This window comes from Telmatherina bonti (genome assembly GCF_933228915.1).
Source record: "Telmatherina bonti genome assembly, chromosome: 14".
Taxonomy (NCBI): domain Eukaryota; kingdom Metazoa; phylum Chordata; class Actinopteri; order Atheriniformes; family Telmatherinidae; genus Telmatherina; species Telmatherina bonti.
In genome coordinates, this window is record NC_136612.1 from 35,459,569 (window position 1) to 35,479,827 (window position 20,259).

General features: G+C 43.1%; 1 protein-coding gene across 1 annotated transcript in view; it reads right to left on the reverse strand.

Moving 5' to 3' along the window:
• LOC306765678 (uncharacterized protein) overlaps nt 1-19,159 on the reverse strand; it is a gene marked incomplete at both ends in the record, with an annotated part of 29,478 nt that extends 10,319 nt beyond the window's left edge. The window contains 13 exons of the mRNA XM_079253162.1: nt 2,478-2,639; nt 4,314-4,487; nt 6,388-6,561; nt 8,240-8,404; nt 10,928-11,098; nt 14,681-14,845; nt 14,941-16,729; nt 16,876-17,080; nt 17,243-17,321; nt 18,152-18,403; nt 18,519-18,742; nt 18,830-18,903; nt 18,958-19,159. Of these exons, the coding sequence (XP_079109288.1) occupies nt 2,478-2,639; nt 4,314-4,487; nt 6,388-6,561; nt 8,240-8,404; nt 10,928-11,098; nt 14,681-14,845; nt 14,941-16,729; nt 16,876-17,080; nt 17,243-17,321; nt 18,152-18,403; nt 18,519-18,742; nt 18,830-18,903; nt 18,958-19,159 (3,836 nt within the window). The remainder of the gene's footprint in view (nt 1-2,477; nt 2,640-4,313; nt 4,488-6,387; nt 6,562-8,239; nt 8,405-10,927; nt 11,099-14,680; nt 14,846-14,940; nt 16,730-16,875; nt 17,081-17,242; nt 17,322-18,151; nt 18,404-18,518; nt 18,743-18,829; nt 18,904-18,957) is intronic.
• Nucleotides 19,160-20,259: the final 1,100 nt, after the last annotated feature.

The following is a 20,259-nucleotide window of genomic DNA, read 5'->3' on the forward strand; positions in this document are numbered from 1 at the left end:
GTGACTATGGTTATTACTGCTGTTATAACTGTGTAAGATTTCATTAGCTTGTAATAAATGACCCATCCTTTCTGAAGTTACCTCACCAATACAAATATAATAACATTACAGATCTAACAATTTCAACAAGTTTTATTCTGATTCGACACATTTTACCTAAATACAACTATAAATGTGTGGTTTTGAAACAAAGATCCAGCTTTTAGTGCCGTGTTCCTCATCGCATGCGGCTCACTGACTCGTGAAGCAGCCTCTGGCTTTCTGAAAATGCATCTAAACAAGTCATAATGATCCTCAACGCTGCAGTTCTCTCCACAAACAAGAGCTGCAGGCTGCTTGCAGAAACTTTGCTGTCCTAACGGCCCTAACTGACCCTGTCAGAGTTGCCAGTTCTGGCTGATTTCAGCTGCAGCGAACTCCACCAAAGAGCTGCTCCGTCGGTAGCTCCGTATATATAATGAAAAAGAAACGTCCACATTCTGGAGGCATTATTGTATTTTCACCAGATACTGTTGCATAAGAATGCCATTACTCCGTGCAACATTTAGGATAACCATTCCTTGCTAAAAAGCTGAATGTTACTGATTTGGCAACGTAGCAGGATACGTAGCGTGGGAACGCTGTTTGTCTGGGGGGTCTGGTGGTTCTCCTCGTCTTAGTTTATTGAGTGCAGCTCTTGTTGAATTAATAGTGAGGATAACTGTTTTAGTGGAACAAAAAATGTCACATTTTAACATTGAAGGCATTTATTTCTTTTAAAACACGTCTGGAACATGTCATCAAACACATCTGTGCTAGCTTGATACTGGTACCGATACAGATACCAGTATCGGTTGTGGTATCGGTACACTTTTATTAATACCAGGTACGAGTACACACGTTTGGAATTGAGGAATGCACCAATACCAATACTGGTACTGGTATCGGTGCATCCCTAGCAGCAGCAGCAACTAAAGCAGGTCTGCTTGTGTGGAGGGAGCAACAATGAACTTTTAAACTAGAAACCAAACAAACTGAGAACTTAAAACTACTAAAATAAAAATTCTTTTAAAAAGAGAAAAGTTTTCTCTGAACAGCATTTATTTATTAACTGTTAATCCATGAGTCTGACTTATAGTTAAAATGGACATATATAATATTTAGATGGGTGAATACTACTGTATATTAAATAAATGATCATTTAATCAACTGTAAAAACTCAACATGGTAAACAATCAAAGCACAACAGTCTCCTGCAGCAGCTCCACCATGTTCTGACATCTTCTGCTAAAAGGACGTCATGTCCCACACTGGATCAGTCAGAACCGGGTTACTTCTGTGTTCTTACGTGTCTGCAGCGTTGCCTTCCTGATGCATGATGTGTGACGTCAGACAGCCCACCATGCGCCATGCAAACACTCGCTGACACATTTTACACTTTGTCCTGTAACCGTCTCCACTGACGCTGTCCAGCTAATGAAAGCGTCTTGGCTTTGGAGGACGTGGTGGCGTATCGGTGCAGAGGACATCTTTAAAAGGCGTCAGTGTTGTGAGCAGCATAGACATAATATATTGTAGACGCTGCATTAGCTACTGGAGAGGGAGAAATGCAGCCGCCATATTGGACCGGAAGCTAATCTGATAGCATTCCTAGCTAGCAGCCAAACAAGAAGATGGCAGAGTATTGTGCAGCATATTCCTGTTCCAGTCTGCAGACTGGTGGAAACAGGGCAGGTGGGATTACTTTGAAGTAAGTTTTCTGACAAAGTAAGATTTTGTATTATACATTAGTGTGTGACTGATAGCCGTCACATGTAATGTAATAAACACATGCAGGTGGAACCTCAGTCGTTCCAGGAAACACTGATGCAGTAAGAGCAGCCGGGACTCTGCTCACAGCGTCACAACATCTATTAACTGGATGGAACTAATAGTTAAGGTGGAGTGCTGCTACACCTGAGCAAAGGTTTTCCGTTGGAGACTCAGCTTCAGATTAAATGTAACGGTATGTAGGCATGTAGATATTTATTTAGTGCAGGCGTTTTTTTTTTCTTTTTTCCTTCACAAGCAGATGGAGAAGCTTCATTCAGCTTCTATGCTCTACATGTCTGGAAGAAACTCCCAGAAAGCCTCAGATCAGCTGGAACATCCAGGTGAAAGACCCTCCTGTTCTCACCTGCATTTCTAGATTTCTTATTTAAAAGTCCAAATCTGCTGTTTTATTAGAAACTTGATTTTATTTTAAACTTGATAATGTTTAATAGTTTCTATCTGATGTTCTTTCTCCTTCCTTTCTCTCTTGTTCCTTGCTCCTGCAGATGTTCTTCTTCAAGACCATCTATGGATATTTTATGTTTCTGCTGTGAGTAGAAGGAAAAAACAAATTCTGTGTGTAATAGTTCATCTAACACTCCATCTGACTGAGTGAAGGACAGAGAAACATGTACAGATCTTCCTCCTCTATCAGACATGGTGTGGCTGCAGCAGCCTCTCCATACCTGAGTCTGGGTGGATCCTTCAGTGCAGCCATCAGCAGCTTCACTCCTGACTCTCCTGGATGGTTGTAGCTCAGGTCCAGATGTTTCAGATGGGATGGGTTAGAGGTCAGAGCCGAGGCCAGAGAAGCACAGCCTTCCTCTGTGATCAGACATCCTGACAGGCTGCAGAAAACATGAATTAACTAAAATAATAGCTTCATCTAAACCATCCACCTGTATCTTAGACCCTCTCCCAACGAGCCTCTTTAAGGACATTTTCCCTTTAGTTGATACAACTCTATTAAATCTTATCAATATGTCTTTAGTGACAGGATATGTACCACAATCATTTAAAACTGCTGTAATCAAGCCTTTACTTAAAAAGCAATCTCTGGATCCACAGGTGATAGCAAATTCTAGACCTATATCTAATCTCCCGTTGATGTCCAAAATTCTGGAGAAAATAGTTTCAGCTCAGCTACATGCCCACCTGAGCAGAAATAATTTCCAGTTCCAAGAGTTCCAGTCAGGATTTAGAGCTCATCACAGCACTGAGACGACATTGGTGAAAGTTACTAATGACCTTCTTATGACCTCAGACAAAGGACTTTTGTCCGTACTTATCTTGCTTGATCTTAGTGCTGCATTTGATACAGTCGGTCATAACATTCTGTTACAGAGACTAGAACAGGTGGTTGGAATTACAGGTACAGCGTTAAGCTGGTTTAAATCATATTTATCTGATAGACTTCAGTTTGTTCATGGAAATGACAAGTCCTCCTCACAAACTACAGTAAGTCATGGAGTTCCTCAAGGTTCTGTACTTGGACCAATACTCTTCACACTATATATGCTCCCTTTAGGCAAAATTATTAGACAGCATGGAATAAACTTTCATTGTTATGCAGATGATACTCAGATATACTTATCCTATACCAAGCGGAGTACTTCATTCGCAGACTGCAGGCTTACTTGTGGTTCTTAGAGTCTCAAAGAGCCGAGCAGGAGGCAGAGCCTTTGGTTATCAGGCCCCTCTCTTATGGAATAAGCTCCCAGTTAGTGTTAGGGAAGCAGACACCCTCCCCACCTTTAAGACTAGGCTGAAGACTTATCTTTTTGATAAGTCCTATAGCTAGGGATGGTTAGCATCCCTTCGTTATGCTGCTATAGGTTTAGACTGCTGTGGCACATTTCCTGATACACTGAGCTTTTTTCTCTTTATCTCTCTCTATCTATCCCCCCCCCCAATAACAGTGTTGCATCATTAACATGTATGTCTCCTGTCTCAGCAGGTCTCCCTGGCCGGGAGTAGCAGTTCCTGTTGTCTGTTGTCTTTCTGTCCTCTTCCCCCCACACAGCAGAGGCAGATGGCTGCCTGTCCTTGAGCCGGGTTCTGCCGGAGGTTTCCTTCCTGTTAAAAGGGAGTTTTTTCCTTCCCACTGTCGCCAGTGTGCTTGCTCAGGATGGGAGATTGAGTTGGAGCCTCCAACTCAATCTGTTGGTTTCCGTATATAGGCTGTTATGAATTGGCTTTCATTAGGTTTTTTTTTCCTGTCTGTAAAGCGTCTTGAGATGGCATTGCCGTGATTTAACGCTATATAAATAAAGTTTAATTGAATTTAATTTAACAGAAAACACAAAAACTTAGACAGACTTGCAGTGAAAGTAAAGCTGAATGAAGAACTGGACTCGTCTCACATTGTTCCCTTTGTATTGCTGCTAATTGTGGAGTGTTGTGGTTTTTGTACTGCAATGACACTTCAAGGCCACTGTAGATATTCATCCAAACAGCTTCTCAGGTATCATGTAAGTCATGAATAAAAACTCCTGTAAACACTCAGTGTGATGAATCCTGACCTGAGAGTTTCCAGTTTGCAGTTTGAACTCTTCAGTCCACCAGACAACTTCTTCACTCCTGAATCCTGCAGGTTGTTGTTACTCAGGTCCAGTTCTGTCAGACTGGAGGACTGGGAGCTGAGAAGTGAGGACAGATCTTCACAGCTTCTCTCTGAGAGACCACACACACTCAGCCTGGCGAGAAAGTTCCAGAGGAAAATGACACATGTGAGAAGATTGAATGAGAACTAACGTTGAACGTCGACTCAAAGACTTCCTGGTTCAACCAGCAGGTTTAACTGCAGACTGCTTTACCTGCTTTATAGAGATATTCATGTTTGACTGTTTTTTAAATGTGTTAAACTGGTCCATAAATTCATTTTAATCAAAACTAATAAAACAGAAATACAGAAACAATACGGTGGCCAGGAAGTGCAAAACAATGTTCCATCCAGACACAGAACTGACAATACATGTCTGCTGGATTCCTGCTGCTTACTGCCGGTTGGAGCACGTTTAGGAGCCGTGACCAGGTAAATCTGTTTCTGGTCACATCATTTCATAGAAGTAAAGACAGGAGAAACTCCAGACAATACGACTACGTGACACGCCCCTCTCCTGGTAAGTAGGCTACGGATGTAGTCTTGGATAGTTGTAACATCATTATTATTATTATTATTATTATAAACCAAGTATTTACCCAGGTTTGGTTCCTCTCTGACTTACTCCCTTACAAACAAGGCAAAGCTCACCAGCCTACACGTCTGAACGATGGATGATGTTGACATTATGAGTGTTTTATTATGTGCAGGTTGTCATGTTTGGTGAGCTTGACTGACAGGTGAAAGCTTTAAAAACAGTCTGACCAGGAAAGTCCAGCCGTTTATTTGTAAGTAAATAGTAGATATTTACTTTCATTTTGTTTCCCTCCATTATTCATCTCCAGTAAACTGGATTACTGGAATGGTCTTTTCACAGGACTTCCCAGTAAATCCAGTAAACTGGTTTACTGGAATGGTCTTTTCACAGGACTTCCCAGTAAATCCAGTAAACTGGATTACTGGAATGGTCTTTTCACAGGACTTCCCAGTAAATCCAGTAAACTGGTTTACTGGAATGGTCTTTTGACAGGACTTCCCAGTAAATCCAGTAAACTGGTTTTCTGGAATGGTCTTTTCACAGGACTTCCCAGTAAATCCAGTAAACTGGTTTTCTGGAACGGTCTTTTCACAGGACTTCCCAGTAAATCCAGTGGACTGGTTTACTGGAATGGTCTTTTCACAGGACTTCCCAGTAAATCCAGTAAACTGGTTTACTGGAATGGTCTTTTCACAGAACTTCCCAGTAAATCCAGTGGACTGGATCAATTAAATGGAATAAAAATGAAAAGACTGGAGGAGAGGAGCAAGAAAAGAGGAAGAGGAGGAAAAGCAATAACCAAAAATAGTTCAAGTTACAAGGTGTTAGGGTCGTGAAGATGAAGAGGAGGAGAGGAGCAGGAGAAGAAAAGAAAGAAAACAGGAGGAGAGGATACGGATTTTGAAGCAGAATTCACCAAACGTTGGATTGTTTACCCACTAATAGTGAACGTGAGCTGGTTCCAGACCATGGTGAGACAGGTTAGTTTTATCCGACTGATGATGCTGAAATAGATTTCTGCCGTTTCAACTCTTACAGGGGACATTGAATGCACTTTATACCCAGTCTGAATCAGTTCTCTGATACATCAATAAAACTTTGGAGTCCTGCTTTGGTAAACACGGTTCATAGTTTGAGTGCAGCTGCTCCCCAACCCCCCCACCCGACATCCCCCCACCCGACCTGACGGCACCGTTGGGGCGATGCTTCGCCTACAGGGGGGAGAGACGGAGAGAGCTGAGCAGATGATGGCGCCGCCCATCACACTGACAACGGCGCATTACGTTTCCATGGTAACAGCACAAAGAGCATTGCGACATTATTCCTAAGCTGTGGTCATTACAGGTGTAACAGAAGCACACAGAAAGCTTCACATAATAACAACAACAGCTTCTGCAGGTATCATGTTAGTCATGAATAAAAACTCCTTTAAACACTCAGTGCGATGAATCCTGACCTGAGAGTTTCCAGTTTGCAGTTTGGACTCTTCAGTCCACCAGACAACTTCTTCCCTCCTGAATCCTGCAGGTTGTTGTTACTCAGGTCCAGTTCTGTCAGACTGGAGGACTGGGAGCTGAGAACTGAGGACAGATCTTCACAGCTTCTCTCTGAGAGACCACACACACTCAGCCTGGAGAGAAAGAGGAAAACCATGGAGAAAGTTTTCCACACAGTAAATGTACATGGACCAACCTGTGTGCATCCTGCTGCAGTCACTTCCTGTACCTTTAACTTTTATCTGGCTTCTTTTAACTGTTAGTTTCTTTATTTCACTCTGCATTGAAGCTGAACACTGAAACTGGTTGGTTGAGAGATGTTTTGATGTTTATTTAGCATCTCTACAGAGGCTGTAGAGCTGGAATGATGAAGAGGGAAAAGAGCTGGTTGGCTGTCATGGCCGTGTAGATACCACTGAGGACAGCGAGGTCTGGACCTCAGGTACTGTCTATGTACTACCAAGGTACTATGCACGTACTATCAGGTACCTCCAGGTACTTTCAGGTATTATTAGGTACTATCAGGCACTATGCATGTACTGTCTTTGTATGGCCAGGTACTATCCATGTACTATCAGGAACTATCTTTGTACTATCAGGTACTGTCAGGTACTATGCATGTAATGTCAGGTACTATGAGGTACTATCCAGGTACAGAGGGAGACAAGGAGGAGTGTTGGGTGATGTCTCACACTGTAGCTAATAAATATGATTATGATACACAGTAAGTATTGAATTACAGACATGAACAACATTATTGGTTCCCTTCAGTCAATAACAGAAAAACTCACCATGGTCACAGAAAAAATGTGAATCTGACAAAAGTAATAATAATGAGGATAAAATGATGGTACCCTTAGAAAAGACTGAAAATAATGTCACCAAAGGGACATGTTAATCCAAGCTGTGTCAGGAACGGCATCACTGTACACCTCGCCTCCCTCAGACAGCAGTTCTGGAAATATTTCCCAATGACGCCCAAAGTGAACAACTTAGTTATTATTTAACTTCATTTATTAACTGTATTATGTGTTAAGTTACCCAGTAATGAATTATGGAATGAGTTATGGATAATGTGGACATTTCACCTGGTGACTGGATGCTTTGTTAGACATCTGTCATGTCTGGGGAGCGGGTCGCTGTTTTATGGAGGGATTTGGCAGACAATGTCGGGTTTCTTGTCGTTAGGAAGGTTTTGGTTTTTGACCATTTTCAATTACTTTTATTAACTTTTGTTAAATTAAATCAAACAGAATCTGTTTGGTAACTTTTAGTTTATATAAGTTTAGTTTCACTTTCTTTTGTTTTTGATGAATGGAAAATAAATCATTTCTATTTTAATGAAGCCTTTTGTTGGAAGTGTGGATGAAAACATGCCGTTTACGCTCCCACGGCCTTTAATTAAATTAAAAAAGGCTGGTACACACACCTTGTTAGGATGAGTTTAAGTGCCTGCTATAATGCTGCCGTTTTGTACTGTGTGGCTGGCAACGATTATCAATAAATAATCCTCATTTTAGGAGTAAACATGCTTCCTTTGTGAAGTGTACATAGCTAACAGGGTAAGCCTTCAGTACTGCATGTTCAGGTTGGTCATGATGGTACTTAGAGACCTGGATATTTTCTCAGGTATTACACACTGTAAAAGGTTTGAGAAGCAACGCTGTAAGTCCTAAATAAAACAAATGTTTCTTTCATGTTGCATGATGTGTTACTCTGGACATATTTCATCACAATATTTCAAAGTAGTTCAGAAAATGTTCCAGATTGTTGCATCACAGAGAAAAACATGAGAGCAGCAGAGAAACTGACCTGAGACGTTCCAGGTTACAATGTGGACTCTGCAGACCATCACACAGCTTCTTCATTCCTGAGTCCTTGATGTTCAGGTCCAGTTCCTTCAGTCTGGAGGACTGGGAGCTGAGAACTGAGGACAGATCTTCACAGCTTCTCTCTGAGAGACCACACACACTCAGCCTGGAGAGAAAGTTTCAGAGAAAAATGCAAATAAGACATGTGAGAAGAAGATGACAAGATCAGGACTCATGTTGAACGTCTCCTCAAAGATCACCTGTAGAGAAAATCAGGTTGAACTCTGCAGAGTTTCATTGTGGTTTTACTGTTTAGGATCTTAAGTGTTTCACTGTTTTGTTTTAAATCTGTTTAACTGATTTATAAACTTTTCATCATTTCTAATTAAAATTAAAGAAAAAACTAAAGAAACAGACATAGGAGGTGAATATGAACCAAAACAAACTGACATCAGTGTGCTGTCCTCACAACACGTGACTATGTGAAGCTAGACAGGCAGCGAACAAAGCAGCAAATATAAAGTTCTCCACACAAGGCTTGCTTTTCTTGTTATCACTAAAGATCTTTATGAACTATTATATTTGCATTTCCATTTTTATAACTGAAACCTACAGAAAAGAACAAACTAATTACCAGCTAATACACACATCCTAATGCCACAGTTGAAGTTGGTTGGCCTAGCTTAAGCATAACGTGCATATCACATTGAGTATCACATTACCAACACATTTTAAACAACGACAATAATACCAACGCATATGTCAGTGTTCTCTCAACACAACAATACTCACAAAGACTAAAGTTTTTCCAAGACACAAGCGTGTAAGGACACATTTAGTGTTCATGAGCTGCTTCTTCACTTGTGTTGTCCGAGGCGAGATACGTCAAAGAACTATTCTATGTAAGAACGCTCACTCGCTCAGGTAACTGCACGTTCCATATCACAAAGATTACTGCCTTACAGATGTCTCACGCTGATTAGTTTTTAATCTTAACATATTTTATCCTTTTATCATTGAACTTACTCTTCATATTTATTAACTATGAACTCTTGTTTTTACCTTTTTTATGTACATCATTAACAATATGAAATTACTCCTGTCTTTGGCCAAAAGACATGACAATAAGACTTTTGCTGCTTCAGAGTCTCAGTTTCCATGGAGACCAAACTATGTAGAAATAATGGTAAAGCCTTCCACAGTGTGGCTGCAACAGTCATACTGTTAAAATACTTCTTTTCTTTCCATAACTGGATGTTTGTGTTCTTGTTCTGCACCAAGTAAACAATTCCATCTTTAAGTTTGGTTTTTGTCTGGATTTTACTTGGTAAAAGCTTTTTTACAAGCTGTGTGTGATATTATTGTAAGACTGACAGGCTCTGCATCTTTTTCTTTTAATATTTTCCTTCAGTTTTTACAGGATAATTTGTGGAGACGTCTTCAAATAAACCAGCAGCAAGAGAGCTACTTGTGTCTGCCTGTACTTCCAGGGACTTATAGTGGGGGCTTCTGCCTGGAAAGACAGGTCTTGTCAAGTCCTGGAAGAAGTATAAGGGAGCATTAAAAGATCAGATGAGGTCTGACTTTGGCAGCATGTTGAGGCTGAAGCAACTGAGTCATATATAGAGAAGACTGACCAAGTAATGATCTGAAGACTTTTGTCTGCAAATAAGCCCAAATTCTCCCACTAGGATGGTATTTGTAGGAGCCATAAATGTAGTTTAGACGGGGAATCATCACTGGGTGGATGGTTGGTGTTACACGGTTGTCATGGTGATGTGGAGTGGGGTCACATGGATGGGAACCAGTGTAAATCTAAACCAGTGTTTCCAGTCCTGCTCCTCCAGTTCCACTGCCCTGCATGTTTTAGAGGCAGCCCTACTTTAACACACCTGAATGAAATGAACGGCTCATTTACAGGCTGCAAAGAACTTGATGAGGAAGTTGAGGAATCTGAATCAGGTGTGTTGGAGTAGGAACACGTCTAAGACATGCAGGGCAGTGGTACTGGAGGACCAGGACTGACAAACACTGGACTAAACTATTGTAGATGTTATTTTAGGATTTTCTACACTGCTGGTCCTGAGAACACATTTAGTTTCATGTTTACATGCAAATGAGTGTGAAAGGAACCTTGAAACGTGGACGTTGAGCCTTGTCTGCCTGGAGGACTGGGATCTGAGAACTGAAGACAGAACCTCAACCCCTTCACCTGAGAGGACACAGCTGCTCAGTCTGAAAATGAAGAAGATTTGTCTTAAAATGATGCCACATTAAATGCTGATGATGAGCTGAGAGACTCATGCAACAAAGAAAAATGATGAAAATTTCTTCTGGGAGGAAAAAACAGGAACATGAAGCCAAACACTCATCTATTCTTTTCTTCATATATAAGACTAATATTGCTTTAAGTTTATTCCAGAGACCAGCCAACATTTTGGGCTTTGTGTAGTATTTCCTTTAAATGAATAAGTGTTGATATGTTGGACTTGTTCTGTCCATCTTCCAGTCGGTTAGTAGCTACATGAGCTAAATCAGGTAAGGCTGAATGAACTGACATAACAAGAACCTTTTTCATGCTAATGTGTTCATCTGGAGAAATTCCATTCTGTTTATTTCTAAATAGTCCAGAAATGTTTCACATTATTGGATCACAAAGACTTTATGAAGCTGAAGAAGTAAAACCAACCTGAGAGTTTCCAGGTTACAATGTGGACTCTGCAGACCAGCAGACAGCTGCTTCATTTCCAAGTCCTGGATGTTCAGGTCCAGGTCCAGTTCCTTCAGTCTGGAGGACTGGGAGCTGAGAACTGAGGACAGAGCTGAACATCCTCCATCTGAGAGGGAACGTCCAGTCAGTCTGAAGAGAAGGAATTGAACAAAACATTTGTGTTAAATTTCTGCCACATTTAATGTTAAGGAACAACTAAGATACATTCCTTTAAAAAAGAAAAAAGTTCTGTAAAGGCAGAATATCTGCTGAACTTCTAATGAGGAGCTGTGAAAAGTTTCACTGTTTTCACTTTATCCAGAAGGTTTTATTGGACTTTGTGAAGTTTATAGTTGAGATTGTGCAAATTTCTCCCATCAGCTACAAATATCTCACAATCAGCAAACATTTTTCATTTGATCAATAATCAATAATACATCTTCAGTTTACCATGGAATGATAAAGTGTATAAAGGTACAGCTGGTTTCACAACAACCACACGTGTAAAGTGATAATTATATACAATCTGTTTAACCATTTACAGACAGACAGACAAATAGACAGACAGTAAATAACGGTGTAGAAGGTCAGAGTGGATCAAAAATAATTATACACAAAACGTCTCACAAACAGAATTTTCAAAATGGAAACTGACCTTGTTCTCAAAGGGAACATTTAGAAATTTGAATGAACAATGTGAAACGTTTATTGAAGACCAGTTGAAAATAAAATTGAAGTAGCTAGAGAGAAAAGGGTCTTCATGTGCAAGTGGGGATGGGAGTGATGTAAAAAACTGTAAATGTTGTGGTTGTGAAGTCTGACTCCCAGAATAAATAGGCCTGACACACAGATTCAAGAGTTTTTCTACCTGGAGACGACCTGGATTTCACCGTGTCTCGGCCCACAACACAATCAAGGAGTAGAATGACTGCTTTGGAAGCTTTGGCTATGTTACAAGAAATGCAAGATTGAGACTCTGATGGTGGAAATGAGGACTTTACATTTGAAGATGAAACATACAACACAGATGCAGATTCTTCATCGGATGAGGATGTGACTTCTACTGAAACATAAAACCCTGCACAGCAGGAAGAAAACCTGAGTCAGCATCATGAGGCGACAAGACTTTCTCAAGGAAAAACATTGCAGTGCCAGGTTCGCAAGCTCTGCTACAGAAACCAAAGCAGTGAGCGTTCTGTGCCTTGCAAAAAGTTTACCTATCATAAATGTAGGAAGGACTCACCTTGGGTTTGTGGAAACTGCTAAACGGGACAGTTGTGGGCTGATATAGTTTTCTGTTCATTCTGTAGCCTATATGTATGAGCACCAGTGCTTTAAGTGGAACAAAATAAGTGCTGATACTCCATTCATGACTTGCTGTCAGTTTGACAAAAAGTTGACAGAAACAGCAGGGCAGGACACCAGAAAAGATGGCTTGTGAGAAGGAGAACAGATAGAATTCCTAGTGATCACAACCTTATCCAGGAAAAAACTTAGAAACTTATCACATAATTCCTGGAAGCTTCCAGTGGGGCATTGAGAGCGGTTTTATCGTGTGATATAAAACACGGGGATTGTATGTGTTTGCTGCTATTAAAAGAAATATTTTGCTCTTGCACATTTCACACTTCTTTGATAGCGGTACCAGCTCTCTCTCAGCATCATACAAAAAACACTAGTTTGTCCTTTTTCCCCTTTTGCTCATATCGCCTGCACTCCCATCTAATGGCACGGGTATGATCACTTAACAAGGGGTCGGGTCTGGGCTTTAATCACCTTGTTTTGACCAGTGCCATAGGATTTAGTACAGTAAGGCACAATTAAATGAAACTAGCAAGGACACCCTCAGTGCTTAAAGACACAGAAGGCTGCAAATCAGCGTCATTAAAAATGGCGGCGAAAAGAGCAGCAGTGGAGGAGTTAAAAACACGGCCGCACCGGGCCAGACGGGGGTTTTAAATGATTGAGCAGAGGGAATAAAATCAACTAAAACAGGCATGTGATCTGAAAACACTGCATCCCTAATTTTAACATTACAGATGGATAAGCCACATGATAAGACAAGGTCCAATGTGTGACTAGATTGTCGGTGAAAAGACCTACTCACCAAAGTCCAAAGGCATCTATTAAGTCTAAAAAGTCCTTCACAAGAGGCTTCTATAAGCAACACATGATATTAAAGTCCCCAATGACTAAAACTTGGTGATACTTTGATCAAATTTAGCCCAAGAAGACAGAAAAGTGTCATTAAAAGTTCTTGTTGTACTTTAGAGGCGGATAAATCACTGCACTTAGCAGTGGAGGAGCGCGACCCAGTCCAAAAGGACTCTGTTCAAAGTTGGAGAAAATAGTCTGAAGAGCCACCTGCTTAAACTCCAAACTTGATTTATAGACTATAGCCAAACCTCCTCCATGACCCACAGACCTCAGGGTATTAAAGTAAGAGCAACAGCAATGTTCTGTTTTGACACAACCTTCTGTTATTAGGAATACGGTATGAGCACCGCGTTAGAGTGGAGTCTTGCCGATTGCATGACATACCAGCAGATGTAGCCAGGACGCCCCATGGATCACCATTACCGCGGGGAGGAGGAAGTGGCGGCACAGAGAAAGGAAGCAGAAGTGGGGCTGTAGAGCCGGCGGGCTAGCGAGGCTATGTAAACAGCCAAACAGACCACTGCTTCCCAGCATTTTTTTGACAAATGCAAGATCCCTCGCCGACAAATTAGATGAGCTGAAGATGACAACGAATAAGACCATCGGGGATTGCTGGGTTTTGCTCATAACTGAGGCCTGGCTTCATTCATTCTTCCTAGGTACAGCTATCAAGCTTGCAGGCCAGACAGCACATCGGCATGACAGAACTGACAACTCTGGAAAAACAGGAGGTGGCCAATGCATGTATATTAACAACAGCTGGTGTATTAACACTAAGACTGTAGCCAGACACTGCTCCCCAGACTTGGAGCATTTGACCATGAAATGCAGATCTATGTGCCTTGCCCGGAAGTTTAATATCATCATGCAGACTGCTGTTTATGTACCACCAGACACTAATGCTAGCTCGGCTGTTGGGCTTTTGTATAACACCATTAACAGTACTCTAATATCAAGAGTGTCTACAGGGCTAAGCCACCACCACATCTGGGTCAGTCCGATCGCCTGTCCCTGCTCTTAATTCCCACCTATATCCCCTTAGGAAAATGGCTCCCATCTCATGTAGGAATATAAAAACATGGCCTGAAGGGACCTCTCATCAGCCCCAGGACTGCTTTGAGAGAACAAACTGGGATGTCTTTGAACAACACAACCTGGAGGATTACACTGCAGCTGTCCTGGGCTACATCAAGTTCTGTATGGACACTGTCACTGTGAATAAAGCCTAACCAGAAGCCATGGATGACTGAGGTAGTAAAGAAACTGATTGGAACACAGCTTTTAGGACTGGTGATGCTACACGATATAGTGTTGCCAGAGCCAACCTGAGGAGAGGCATCACAGAGGCTCAGGCCGCATTGAAGAAGAAGATGGAGGACCATCTTAGCAGTAACAGCACCAGGCAGGTTTGGCTGGGGATCAGCATGTCAACAATTGAACCGACATAACAAGAACCTTTTTCATGCTAATGTGTTCATCTGGAGAAATTCCATTCTGTTTATTTCTAAATAGTCCAGAAATGTTTCACATTATTGGATCACAAAGACTTTATGAAGCTGAAGAAGTAAAACCAACCTGAGAGTTTCCAGGTTACAATGTGGACTCTGCAGACCATCACACAGCTTCTTCATTCCTGAGTCCTGGATGCTCAGGTCCAGTTCCTTCAGTCTGGAGGACTGGGAGCTGAGAACTGAGGACAGAGCTGAACATCCTCCATCTGAGAGGGAACAGCTGCTCAGTCTGGAGAGGAAATAGACCAGCAGTAATGTGTTCCATGATGTCCATTAAAAGCAGCATCAGTATGTTTCTCCACATCCTGCTATATATGTACTTACAGAGCTTTGTTGGAGGCTTTGACCACTGGCAGCAGCCTCAGAAGAACCTCCTCTGAAGGAGAGTATTTCTGCAGGTCAAACACATCCAGATCTTCTTCTGATGACAGTAAGATGAAGATCAGAGCTGACCACTGAGCAGGAGACAGTTTATCTGTGGAGAGACGTCCTGATCTCAGGGACTGTTGGACCTCCTCCACTAGAGAACCATCATTCAGTTCATTCAGACAGTGGAACAGATTGATGCTTCTCTCTGCAGACACATTCTCACTGATCTTCTTCTTGATGTACTGAACTGTTTCCTGATTGGTCTGTGAGCTCCTTGCTGTCTGTGTCATCAGGCCTCGTAGGAGTCTCTGATTGGTCTCCAGTGAAAGACCCAGGAGGAAGCGGAGGAACAAGTCCAGGTGTCCATTTGGACTCTGTAAGGCCTCGTCTACAGCACTCTGATGGAGATCTTTTACATCATCTCTGAATAATTTAAACCTCTTCTGTCTGAACAGATTGACTCCAGACTTGATGAAGGTCCGACGGACATGAAGAGCAGCCAGAAACTCCTGAAGACTCAGATGGATGAAGCTGAACACCTTCTCTTCCTGCTGGTACAGTCCTTTCTCCTCTTTAAAGATCTGTGTGAACACTCCTGAGTACACCGAGGCTTCTGTGATATCGATGCCACACTCTTTCAGGTCTTCTTCATAGAAGATCAGGTTTCCTTTCTGCAGCTGATCAAAAGCCAGTTTTCCCAGAGACTCAATCATCTTCCTGCTCTCTGGACTCCAGACTGGATCTGTCTCAGCTCCTCCATCATACTTGACCTTCTTGACTTTGGTCTGAACCAGCAGGAAGTGGGTGTACATCTCAGTCAGGGTCTTGGGCAGCTCTCCTCCCTCTCTGGTTTTCAGCTCATCCTCCAGAACTGTAGCAAGGATCCAGCAGAAGACCGGGATGTGGCACATGATGTGGAGGCTTCGTGATGTCTTCATGTGGGAGATGATCCTGCTGGCCTGCTCCTCATCTCTGAACCTCTTCCTGAAGTACTCCTCCTTCTGTGGGTCAGTGAACCCTCTGACCTCTGTCGCCATGCCAACACAGTCAGGAGGGATCTGATTGGCTGCTGCAGGTCGTGTGGTTATCCAGAGGCGAGCAGATGGAAGCAGTTTCCCCCTGATGAGGTTAGTCAGCAGCACATCCACTGAGGTGGACTCTGTAACATCAGTCAGGATCTCATTGTTGTGGAAGTCCAGAGGAAGTCGACACTCATCCAGACCGTCAAAGATGAAGACGACCTGGAAGTCTTCAAAGCTGCAGATTCCTGCTTCTTTAGTTTCAGTAAAGAAGTGATGAACAAGTCCCACCAAGCTGAACTTTCCCTCTTTCAGCACATTCAGCTCTCTGAAAGTCAGTGGAAATGTCAACTGGATGTCCTGGTTGGCTTCGTCTTCAGCCCAGTCCAGAGTGAACTTCTGTGTTAAGACAGTTTTCCCGATGCCAGCCACTCCCTTTGTCATCACTGTTCTGATTGGTTCATCTCTTCCAGGTGGGGGTTTAAAGATGTCTTCTAGTCTGATGGTTGTTTCTGGTCTGTCTGCTTTCCTGGATGCTGCTTCAATCTGTCTGACCTCATGTTCATCATTGACCTCTGCAGCCCCTCCCTCTGTGATGTAGAGCTCTGTGTAGATCTCATTCAGAAGGGTTTGCTTTCCTGCTTTAGCGATCCCCTCAAACACACACTGGAACTTCTTCTTCAGAGAAGATTTTAGTTTCCGGCCACAAACTGAAGCCAGAAGTTCTGAATGAAAAGCAGAAATCAGACGAGTCAGTAAAGATTTCAAGCCTCTGAAGAAGGAGGATGTGAACATGTGATGTTCCACGTGTTGAGACGTCAGTAAATGTTTCATTTATCAGCAGCTTCAATCTTTAGAGAAATCCTCTTACTGCTCTGCAGACGCTCAGCCAGCTCCTCCTGCTTCATTCTCCTCAGGAAGTCCACTGTGATCTTCACTAATGCCTCTCTGCTGCTCTTCCTCTGCTCTTCATCCTCACCCTCCAACACTGAGCATTCTGGGTAATCTGGACTCAGAAGCTTCTGGATCTTCTTCAGCTCCTTCTTCACAAAAGTGATGATGTTGTCCTCCAGCAGCTGGAAGAGAAAACCACATGAAGGACACAGTCAGACTGAAAGCATGGAGCCAAACATCAGATCCATGTTGGACACGCTGACAATCCACTGGTCTACAAAGTGCAGCGTGGAGATGAGTGTGAACAGAAGAGATGGAGAAGTAGTTGTTGTACATGTACACACCATAAATATGGAGTCCAGCTGTGTCTGATGCTGCTGGGCAGACTGACCACTGGGAAGCTCTGAGCTCTGCTGCTCCACTCTGTAAGGACATCAGGACCTTTATTGTCATTGCATCAACGTCACCATGGCAACAGCATTTTGTTGGCACTCGGCAATAAAAACAGCAACATGCATATTGAATGAAATGGACATTAAATGTAAAACACAGCAATAGAAGAATGAAAATCAGAATAAAAGAGAGGAATAAAAGCTGAGGTGGGCCAGAGGAAGACGGAGCAGATCAAGTATGATGTTGGCAGTTCAGTGAGGATGAAGAGGGAGAGTGGGGGAGTGAGGGGGGAGAGGCTTGATGGAGGAAACAGCTCTGTGGGGAAAAGCTGTTTGCCAATCTGGAGGTTGTGGGTTTTAAATGTCTAAATCTTTTCCTTGATGGAAGGGGAACAAAGTGAGTGTGTGCAGGGTGGGTCTTGTCTCTGAAGATGGACCATGCCGTCCTCTGTGGTCAGAGTGCAGCTCCTATGATCCTCTGTGCTGCCTTCACCACACGGGACAGATCTGTTTTGTGGCGTGCAGCTTGCATAGCACACAGTACAGCCCTGACAAAGGATGCTTTCTGTTGTTGGTGAGGAGATGAGCTGCTAGACCGGCTTGCTTCAGCTTCCTCAGGAAGAAGAGTCTTTGCTGAGCTCTCTGCACCAGATGGGAGCTGTTAATCCACCATGTTAGGTCTTTGCTTATGTGGCTCCCAAGAAACTGAACAGATTCAGGTCTTTCCAGCTCCTCTCCCTTGATGAACAGTGGGTGCTGAATGGTCCTACTGGTCCTTCTAAAATCCACAAGAAGCTCTTTGGTTCTGGTCGTGTTGAGAGCCAGATTGTTGTCTGCACACCACTCGACCAGGTGCTGGACCTCCTGCTGTAGGAGGTCTCATCGTTGTTGCTGATGCCTCCAACCACTGTGCTATCATCTGCAGACTTTACTATGGTGTTGGAGGAATGGATGGAGGGCTTCAAGTCCTGGATGAAGAGGGCCAGACCCAGAACACACCCCTGTGGCCTGTTGGTGAGGAAGTCCATGATCCATATGCAGAGTGAGGCGAGGAGACCAAGGCTGATGAGTTTCTGGAGCAGTTTATGGGAGATTACAGTCTTGGAGGCGGAGCTGGAATCCACAAAGAGCATCCTGATGTAGCTGTCTGCTGGTCCAGGTGCTTCTGGGCTGTGTGGAGTGTGATGGAGATGCATCCTCTGTAGATCTGTTTGCTCTGTATGCAAACTGAGGACTGTCCAGGTCTGCAGGGATGCTGCTGTTGATGTGAGCCAGTATGAGCCTCTCAAAGCGTTTCATAATGAGCAGGATGAGGCCAACAGGACAATCATCATGAAGGCATGTGATGGAGGGCTGTTTAGACACAGGAATAATGGTGGTGGATATGAAGCAGGAGGGAAGTGCAGCTTGTTGCAGGGAGAGGTTAAAGATGGAGGTAAAGACCCCCGCTAGCTGGTCAGCACAGGTTTTCAGCACACAGCCTGAAAGTCCATCTGGTCCAGTTGCTTTATTGATGTTAATCCTTAGTGTGGATCTCACCTGATGCTTCTGAAGGACAAATGACTGTTTGTCCTGTTTGGAGTGGAAGCTCCCACCATTTCCATCCCATAATGCTGTTTATCAGAACATCCAAAGCATGAAGTGTGTCAGGAAGGTCCCTCTCATACCTGGCCAGGTTGGTGTTGTCCTTCCAGTCATGAAGGGTTTGATGCCCTTCCACATGCCCCGGGGGTCCTTGTTTCCAAAGTCCCCCTCAGTCCGCTGCCTGTACCTGCCTTTTGCCTCTCTGACACTCTTTGCCAGGCTCTTCTGGGAGGTCATAAAGGTCAGCATATCTCCTGGCCTACAAGCAGCCTCTCTCACCTTCATCATGAAGCTCCCACTCTCATTAAAGCAGCTTTCTGCTTTGGGAAGATCTGGACTGTTTTAGTGGGCAGTAGCTCCACTGTGGAAAAGCTGATGTCATCCAAAGCAGCAGAGGTGTGCTCCTCCAAGCCAGATCCTTGAGAGAAAACCTCCCAGTCTGTGCTCTCAAAGCAGTCCTGTAGAGATACGGTGGCCTTCTTGGTCCAGACCCCTACGCTCTAGTTTTGCTTTGTTTCTGCACACTACAGGTCTGGAAGATGGAATCAGTATCAGAGAGATGTGCTCTCTGTGCTGAGGTGCCCTGGAGCAAGGCAGCCACAGCCAGGATGTGCTTGGATGAGACTGGTTAGACTGGGCAGCTCCCAGTAGAAATGTGTTTGATGTTGGAGTTTTTCACCAAGTAAAAGTTTGCTTTGTTGTGACTGCAGGTCACTTAGTAAGTGAGCTTCAGGGAATGTGCAGAACTTGTGGAAAGGTCCAGAATGTGAGGAGGAAAAACTGACGTTTGCTTCTACGTTCCACAGATGAGAAAGCTGAATTCTGGAGATGCTGTTTCCTGCACTGAGACAGAGTCTTCCTGCTTATTCTCAGCTCACAGGAAACATCCCATAAAACTGCTTATTATAAGAGCTTTATCTGGATATTTCACCTGGAAATACTGAAGATATCCAGACTAATATATAGATCCGTATATCCGGAATAATACTCTGGTATTATTGATGTGAAACACAAGCTGGAATAAAACCAAACTGGTGCAACATTTACACACAGCTCACCTCTCTGGATCTGATTTAAACTCTTCAATAATATCCATCGACCTGTTGCTCTTAAAGGACAAACAGCTGGGTGCTGATCCAGGTCCTGATCCAGGTCTAGGTTCTGGTCCTGGTCCAGGTTGATTCCTGTGAATAAAGATGGTTTCATGGTTTCACAGCTGAATCCTGAAATTGAACATTTAGTTTGATGAAGACTCTGGAGGACAAATCAGATCCATCACATGACAAACATGATGCTGCAGATTCGTCTCAGACGTCCAGAAATGATTCAACAGAAACTGGTTTTCATCTGGAACCTGATCCAGAACCTCCACTGGACTCTGATAC